The following is an 8,410-nucleotide window of genomic DNA, read 5'->3' as shown; positions in this document are numbered from 1 at the left end:
TCTATATTTTAATAATATTTCAAATAAAGCTTTACATAAAATACGTCTAAAATATTTATATAACATTTCAAAAAATAAATATATTTATTTATTACACACACACACACATATATTTATATTTATTTATTTATAAATATATTTATTTATTACTATAGTAATAAATATTTATCATATTCTGTGCTGTCTGGGTAGCTACTTGTTTGCATTTAATAAAAGAGAATCGCGTGAAAATTTATAAATAGTGGCTATTATCGCGGTATCATCCTATAATTAATAAAATAATTAATTGGATGGATTCACTTAAATTGGGTCGAAAAAATTGTATTGCGTTGAATGATAATGCTAGTTATAAATTTCAAAATTTATTGTTGCTGTCAGATTACAAAGCAGAATGAAAAGCGAGATTCGTACTTTGTCAAATAAAATAAAATGTATCATACATCGAAATAATAAAGTATTTACAATAAATTAATTAAGTCAACTTCAAATTTTTTTGTAATATTCACGCCCCTTTGCCCCTTTAAACATTGCTACGAGAGAATCCATAGTCTCTTCTCCAGTTGGGATAATTTGTTCAGGGGGCAACAAAAAGCCGTAATTACCTTGATCACGCAAGTAGATGTAGATGATAGGTATATCATATATGCCTTTGACATAATCCGTACTACTTCCAGAATTCATGTCTAAAAAAATAATATAATGAGAACATAAAATTGAAAAGAAATTATGTTTTTTTATGTATACGATCACTTCAATCTAGCTCGGAGAATGTAATAATTATATTCAATCAACGGATTATGTTTCAGAGTTTAAAGTAATACAAATAAAAAAAGACTTTTGTAAATCATTTCAGATAATACAAGAGTTAGATAATTACAAAATGTTCAAGTATATTTTAGATAAAAGACATAGAGAAGTAAACTAAATTAAAAATTTTTCTGCTCCTACATATCATCTCAGCAACATTTCTGGTTTTATATGTAGTTCCATGTCTTTGTTTGATAGCTGTAATCAATTTTGTGCCGATGGCGTACTGAAAATATAAAGATTATATAAATTATTCGAAAGGAATTAGCGCTATGAGCCAAAGGTTAATTATTGTGAGTTAAATTATTTGTATAAACATATCATAACAATAAAAAACACTTTAATGTCTGCTATAAACAATTACAAATCAAAGATAAAAGAACAAAGAACAAACGTTTCGATCCCTATGGGATCCTTCTCAATGTTGTGTGTGAAATAAAATTAAATTAAAAATTACACTACGATCTCATATTATTCAGATGACATAATTGAAGGATGGTGCAATGGAAAACGATAATATAATGTTCCTCCGTAAAAATGCATGATTATAATTTCTGTTGAGAAATACACTAATAAGTCGTATAAATTAATAAGTCATATGAAATATAAGAGTAAACTACCATTAACATTATAATATGTTCAATAATAATTTTGTAGCAGTTGAATTGAATAGAATAAATACCTTGTGTTAGAATCTTAATAGACAAGCAGTGCGACGAGAGAGAAAAATTGTGTCATCTTTAGTATGTACTGATATAAATTATTATTATTGTAGATCGATATTAATGACAAGACTACGATAAAAAACTTTGATTATTGTCAAAATTTTTTAAATTTAAAGAATAAGAGCGCAACGATTTTAAATGATGTTATAAAAAAAAATAATTATGAAGAAAAAATGTTACATAATTAGTTTATGAAATACTTTTGATGAAAGATTTTCTATGCTGCTTTAAAATATTAAAGGTTTTCTTCACCGAATTGTTGTAGTCTGCAAAATGCTGCGCCGTGTAATCGTATGGGAACATCAATTGTGAATAGCCTTGGAATGCTAGATAAGCGACAAGTTCTTCAGAAATAGATCTGATGTATTCGGACATGCTCTTCGCTTCTATACAGGAGAAGGGTGCATTCCCGGCATAAATTTCAGAACACGGGGAGCTACTGAAATCTATATAAAAAAACATTAAGTTATAATAACGTTAATAAATATTTTAAGAATTCTTCCAAATCTTTGGAACAATCTGGATATTTCATATCATAACATATTATCAAACATCTGAATAACATTTTATTTTTGACTGTGAAAGAGGGGGAGAGAGAGAAAGAGGGAGAGGGAGGGAGGAAGAGAGAGAGAGAGAGAGAGAGAGAGAGAGAGAGAGAGAGAGAGAGAGAGCGTTAAAGATCTTAAGAGAGAGCTAAAGATCTGGATACTTACTCTTCCATCTGTAGCCCCAGTTTCTGTTGAGATCGCTGCCACGGCAATAAATGAGAGAAAGACGGTGCGGTTCACGCGTCTTCCTCCATATTCGATTCTGAAAATGTCAAAAAAAATATATACAGATAAAATTAATCGTTATAAATTAATCACGCTTTATATAACATTATGAAACGGAGCTTTTACCGTAGTATGCGTGTACACATATCCATCCGGATTGAATAAGGGGAAGATGTACCAATCGTGATTCTCAGCTAAAGCTCTGACGTCTGTATTGTTACTGGTCAGCAATTGATGCAAGATGTACATGGTGATTGCCGGCAAGATCCATTCCCTGGGGTAAGTGCCACCCTCGATAAAAATTCCAGGTTTGTTGGCTTTAAAGGAAACCTTGACACCTTTGATTTTGCGCCCTTCGTATGTTTTGCCAGCCACGACAGTCTGCACTTTGTCGGGATATTGCTCGGCCAAGACATCCATGTTCTTGTAGATCTCGTCGAGAGTGTGATAACTGGTGAGATCAAACGATTTTGACCGAGTCTTAGGGGTTGTTTCATCAATCAATTTCTGGACATCGTAGATGTGAAATCGATAGGGTAAATATATAGGAATATCATGCATTTTCTCGAAGAATTCGGGCAACTTGTGCGGGGCGACCATCAGGTCCACGTGTTTGTTCACGATACTTGGAAAATCCCAGAAGGAGAACTGTAAAGAACATTTAATTTCACTTATAAGAATTGAAATTCAATTATCGAGAAAATTTTTTAAATTTTGCGATATTAATGTATTTATATGTATCTTAATCCAGAGCAGAAGCTCTATACAGACATTCTTGATTTAAAAATATTTGCATGTATCTATAACTAAGAAATTTACTCCATCAATGTTTTCCATTTGGCGCAGAATTTCGAGTTGCGTCTGTGTAGTCGGGATCATTCTGTAGACTTTATATTTGTCGTAACGAGCCTTCTGGCCAGCCGCTAGGCCCACAAAAGCGCACAATGCTATTATCTTCCACATAATGATTCTGTGCAAAATTCTGTACGAATATTTCACATAATTTTAATGCGTGAAATCAAGTTTTGTTAATCACTAATCGATCGACATAATTATCGCGAATATTCTTTTTTTGTTATAATTAAACAACATCAGAGCCCCGGCTCTAATTAATACAGGGCAGGTGCAAAAAAAATACGGGGCCGATTCTTGGAATTCAAAGAAAAATCCTTACAACAAAGATAAAAACATATTTTTTAATAAGAATAATAATAATTTAAACATACTTTAAACTTAAAAAAGTGTTTTTAAGACCGCATATGTGGTATACCTACACAATTAATAAACGAAAAAAGGCCTTTATGCGGTTGAGCAGGATCTTACAATTAGTGCTTAGATTTTCGTGAATTTATTTACATATCTGATTCTGCAAACGCGCACCGAAATATTTTCGGTCTTAAAATACATTTATTGACAAAACCAGAGTAGTAATATCACAATAAAATTGACTAGCAATTTGTATAATATTGATGCTAATGAGCATAGACAGCACAGAATATTTATGATAAATATTTATTATTATTCATATTTTGAAACGTTATATAAACATTTTTACATATTTTACATAAAGCTTTATTTGAAATATTATTAAAAGATAGACTAAATATTTAATGTAATATTTATGATAAGTATACATAAATATTTCTGTTATGTATTTTTTATTTGAATTATAATGTCTTATTAAGTATTTCCATAGAATTTACTACATAAGATTTACAATAAATATTTCATAATATTTATAATAAATGTTTATGATCTATGCAATCTAAGGCAACAAAAATATTTACAAAATATTTAAAATAAGCCTTATAAATATTTATAAATGTTTTATAAATATTTTATAAATATTGTGTCTGGGTGTTTTATGATAAAATTTATAATAAAATCGCGAGAGACTGGTCAAAACACGAGACCGTGCGGTGCACTCGTTGCACGTACCTACAACCGGTTCTGAACAACATATATGACTTTTTTTTAAGAAAAATGTAATAGTTAATAACCATTGTCATAGATTGGATGTTCAGTTTTATATAGGAATCGTTTCTCACCTATCAGCTTACCTTTTGGAGACAGGAACACTTGTGATTATGAACTACTGTTTCGTTTATTGTATTTAAACTGGATGCACACGGCACCAATAACAATCAGCACATATATTTTGCTATTATTTACCGCTAGTTGTCGGTGTCGTTATATGTGTATTGTGCAAATATTTTGTATTATCAAAAAACTGCGCAATACACATAACGACAGCGATAACTATCGATAAGCGTGTACAAAATAGCTCCCTAGGACATTTTTATAAAAAATCACATCGATCGATCAAGCTAAGATTATGTTTTTTGTCTATTAGATTAGCTTGAAAAGTATTCACTTATCACATTAATCCGCGCGGCGCACTTAATAGGTACCAAGTTGACGTGTACAGTTCTAAGTCATTCAGTAGCTTATCAAACGTTTAAATTGCACATACATATATATCCACAAGTACCTTATAATTATTCCTAGTGAAACAATTTTGCGGAAACTTCGCAGAAATTTGGTTGAAATTGTCATTTCAGCGAAAATGCTAAAAATTTATATCGCTAAAATTTCGCTGAAAGTGAATGTTTCAGCAAAAATATCGAAAAATCACTGAAATTAAAAACTGAAATTCCTCCATAAAATACCTCTTCTGTCCATAAATTTCGCTAAAATTTGCTGAAATTTCGGACCCAGCATGTAATCGATCGCCACAGAGGGCAAAATGAACACCCAGACGAAAAAATATTTTGTACGAAGTTTTATCCCAAAAGAGCCACATCGAATGTATTACAACTACACATCCATTAACATTGTGTAGGTATTCGTAGATCATCGAAAAAGCAGTTCCTGTACGATCGCAAAGATCAAGCACGCTATATGTTGAGGTACAGCTTAGGATGGGGGGTGGTGATCACTTGAGAATATCATGACATTAATTGCAGAATTCAGGGGATGTTTTTTTATCATAATTTTTTTCGTGTCATAATTATGTCCTTTGAAATATGATGCTAATAGATAATACATATTTCAGCAATAAAACTGGATTAATTAATTTTATTATTCTAAAATTTCTGCGAAATTTTTCCACTAGAAATCTTATACATCGAAATAATAAAGTATTTACAATAAATTAATTACGTCAATTACTTTAAATATTTTAATATCCACGCGCATTTGCCTCTTTAAACATTGCTACGAGTGAGTCCATAGTCTCTTCTCCAGTTGGGATAATCTGCGCAGGGGGTAACAAAAAGCCGTAACGACCTGTATCACGCAACTCGTAAGTGTAGGTGATAGGTGTACCAAAAGTGCCTTTGACATAATCCATACTACTTCCAGTAGCTGTGTCTAAAAAATAATTTAATAAGAATATTAATTTGAAAAAATTGCATTTTTTTATAAATATGATTACACACACACACACGCGCGCGCGCGCACGCACATTCCAATCTCAGAATGCGATAATTACATCCAATTAATGGATTATACACCAGAGTTTAAAGTAATAAAAATAAAAAGAGACTTTTAATTCTAGTAAATTATTTCAGATAATTACAAAATGTTCAAGTATACTTTAGATAAAAGAAATAGAAAAGTAAATTAAATTAAAATTTTGTTTTGCACTTACAGATTGTCTCAGCAATATTTCCGGTTTTATACGAAGTTCCGTATCTCTGTTTGAGAGCTGTAATCGATTTTTTACCGATGGCGTACTGAAAATAAAGTGTAAAGTATAAAAAAATTATGTAAATTATTATTATTGCAACCGATGTTAATGATAACGATAAACTTGACTATATTATCAAAATTTTTCGAATTCGAAGAAGAAAAGCGACGCACAATTCGATAATCAAGTGATAATCAAGTGATATGAAAAAAATAATTATAAAGAAAAAAATAATTATGAAGAAAAAAAGTTCTATTAATTTATGAAATATTTTTTATGAAAGACTTTCTATGTTGCTTTAAAATGTTAAAGTTTTTTTTTACCAAATCGTCGTAGTTTTCAAGATGATCCCTCGTGTGACCATATGGGAACAACAATAATTGCGAATAGCTGTGGAATGATATATAAGCGTAACATCTATCAGAAATAGACTTGATATATTCAGATACGCTCTTTGTTTCTATGCAGGAGAAGGGTGCACTCCCGGCAAAAGTTTCAGAACACGGGTTATTGCTGGAACCTCCAGCTAAAAACATTAAATTATAATAATGTTAACAAAATTTGAAGAATTCTTCAAAATCTTCGGAACAAAGATGGATATTTCATAACATATTATCAAATATCTGCAATTTGAATGTTTGATAACATTTTATTCTTGACTACGAGAAAGAGAGAGAGAGAGAAAGCTTACTGTTCGCTAAAGATCTGGGTACTTACTGTTCCATCTATAGCCCCAGTTTCTGTTGGGATCGCTGCCCTTGCAGAAGAGACCGTATGGCTTACGCGTTTTCCTCCAGAGTCGATTCTGCAGGAAATGTCCAAAAAAATATATGCAGATAAAAGTGATTGATAATTAATCGCGCTTTGTGTAACGTTACGAAACGGAGCTTTTACCGTAGTATGCGTGTACACATATCCATCAGGATTGAACGAAGGGAAGATGTACCAATCGTGACTCTCAGCTAGAGCTCTGACGTCTGTATCGTTACTGGTTAGCAATTGATGTAGGATGTACATGGTGGTTGCTGGCGAGATCCATTCCCTGGCGTGAATGCCACCCTCGATGAAAATTCCATGGTTGTCGGCTTTAAACGAAACCTTGACACCTTTGATCTCGCGTCCTTCATACGTTTTGCCAGCCACGACAGTCTGCACTTTGTCGGGATACTGCTCGGCCAGGTCATCTAGATTCTTGTAGATATCGTCGAGAGTGTGATAACTGATGAAATCAAACGATTTTGACCGAGTCTGAGTCTTAGGAGTTGTTTCATCAATCAACTTCTGGACATCGTCGATGTGCATTTGATAGGGTATACGGATTTCTGCCATCTTCTCATAGAATTCAGGCAACTTGTGCGGGGCGACCATCAAGTCCACGTGTTTGTTCACGATACTTGGAGAATCCCAGAAAGAGAACTGTAAGGAACATTTAATTTCACTTATAAGAGTTGAAATTCAATTATCAAGTTCAATTTGGAAGTTAAAATATTATTTGCCTATTTTTTTATTTTTGAGTTTTCAAATCATTTTCTAATTAAGTAACTTTACAGTTTTATAGGATTTTTAAAATTCTTTAAAATTTCTAAGATTTTAAAACTTGTTCATATTTTAATATAAATCTGAAATTTTAATTTCGTAATTTTAAGAAGTAAAGCAAACATTGCATGCGATATTAATGTTACTTGTATGTATATCTTAATCAAAAACAAAGCTCGCTGCAGACATTCTTGACTCATATTTGCAAAACGTATCTGTAATTAAGAAATTTACTCACAGCTCCATCATTTTCCATTTCGTGCAGAATTTCGAGTTGCGTCTTTGTGGTCGGGATCATTCTGAAGACCTTGTAATTGTCGTAAAGAGCCTTCTGGCCAACCGTCAGGCCCACAATCGCGCACAACATTATTATCTTCCACATAATGATTCTGTACAAATTCGAATATTTCATATAATTTTAATGTGTAAAATCAAATTTTTTAATCATCAATCGACGTAATTATCGCGAATATTCTTTTTTTGTTGTAATTACACAGCACATATAATTTTTTGAAAAAAAAATGTAATAGTTGATGATCATTGTCATAGTTCGGTTTCATATATACACGCAGAGAAAAGATTAGCCAACGCAGCTAAAATATAGCTGTGGCAGTTAAAACGTGTCCTTATAATAGGGACAGCTAATGTCGTTGCTGCCAAAGCTCAATTTATTAGCTGCTAAAATTTAGGTGCTGCAGCGAAAAATATTCTCTACTAAAGTAAAATGCCAACTGGCAGCGTCCTAGAAACAATTACGAATGGAAGGTTCGGTTACGTGGCTAAGATAGTGAAGAATAGCTGATATCACTTACTTAGCTACTCATATTAAGTACGCTTTTAACTTTATCTAATAATAAAGTTGTCGGCAGCAAATGTAT

The 8,410-nt window shown here is 32.0% G+C and overlaps 2 protein-coding genes across 3 annotated transcripts; both read right to left on the bottom strand.

Moving 5' to 3' along the window:
• Nucleotides 1-376: 376 nt before the first annotated feature.
• Nucleotides 377-4,588, bottom strand: LOC108728737 (zinc carboxypeptidase-like). Of its 2 annotated transcripts, XM_018457476.1 has the most exons (7): nt 4,366-4,588; nt 3,125-3,275; nt 2,432-2,953; nt 2,246-2,342; nt 1,785-1,978; nt 949-1,033; nt 377-683 (listed from the first exon to the last, which is right to left on the bottom strand). In XM_018457476.1, the coding sequence occupies exons 2-7, from the start codon at nt 3,266-3,268 to the stop codon at nt 484-486; spliced, it is 1,242 nt and encodes a 413-aa protein (XP_018312978.1). In that variant the 5' UTR covers nt 3,269-3,275; nt 4,366-4,588; the 3' UTR covers nt 377-483. The 2 variants fall into 2 exon arrangements, with proteins under 2 accessions (XP_018312978.1, XP_018312979.1); XM_018457477.1 differs by lacking the exon at nt 3,125-3,275 and having other exon boundaries at nt 4,354-4,372.
• A 779-nt stretch (nt 4,589-5,367) lies between these two features.
• Nucleotides 5,368-7,959, bottom strand: LOC108728730 (zinc carboxypeptidase-like). Its single transcript, XM_018457465.1, has 6 exons — nt 7,771-7,959; nt 6,891-7,412; nt 6,714-6,801; nt 6,320-6,522; nt 5,958-6,042; nt 5,368-5,677 (listed from the first exon to the last, which is right to left on the bottom strand). The coding sequence occupies exons 1-6, from the start codon at nt 7,942-7,944 to the stop codon at nt 5,487-5,489; spliced, it is 1,263 nt and encodes a 420-aa protein (XP_018312967.1). The 5' UTR covers nt 7,945-7,959; the 3' UTR covers nt 5,368-5,486.
• Between the last annotated feature and the right edge of the window lie 451 nt (nt 7,960-8,410).

The sequence above is a fragment of the Mycetomoellerius zeteki genome, unplaced genomic scaffold (genome assembly GCF_001594055.1).
Source record: "Mycetomoellerius zeteki isolate Tzet28-1 unplaced genomic scaffold, Tzet1.0 scaffold64, whole genome shotgun sequence".
Taxonomy (NCBI): domain Eukaryota; kingdom Metazoa; phylum Arthropoda; class Insecta; order Hymenoptera; family Formicidae; genus Mycetomoellerius; species Mycetomoellerius zeteki.
This window is presented reverse-complemented; position numbering and strand designations above follow the sequence as displayed.

What these genes read in the sequence shown, in the direction of transcription:
- LOC108728737 (XM_018457476.1), bottom strand. Translation starts at nt 3,268, where the DNA reads ATGTGGAAGATAATAGCATTGTGCGCTTTTGTGGGCCTAGCGGCTGGC. An exon ending in CTGGGGCTACAGATGGAAGA is followed by an intron (nt 1,979 to 2,245) that starts GTAAGTATCCAG and finishes TTTTTTATATAG; the next exon opens with ATTTCAGTAGCTCCCCGTGT. An exon ending in AAATGTTGCTGAGATGATAT is followed by an intron (nt 684 to 948) that starts GTAGGAGCAGAA and finishes TTATTTTTTTAG; the next exon opens with ACATGAATTCTGGAAGTAGT.
- LOC108728730 (XM_018457465.1), bottom strand. Translation starts at nt 7,944, where the DNA reads ATGAAATATTCGAATTTGTACAGAATCATTATGTGGAAGATAATAATG. An exon ending in TTGAAAACTACGACGATTTG is followed by an intron (nt 6,043 to 6,319) that starts GTAAAAAAAAAC and finishes CTTTATTTTCAG; the next exon opens with TACGCCATCGGTAAAAAATC. An exon ending in AAATATTGCTGAGACAATCT is followed by an intron (nt 5,678 to 5,957) that starts GTAAGTGCAAAA and finishes ATTATTTTTTAG; the next exon opens with ACACAGCTACTGGAAGTAGT.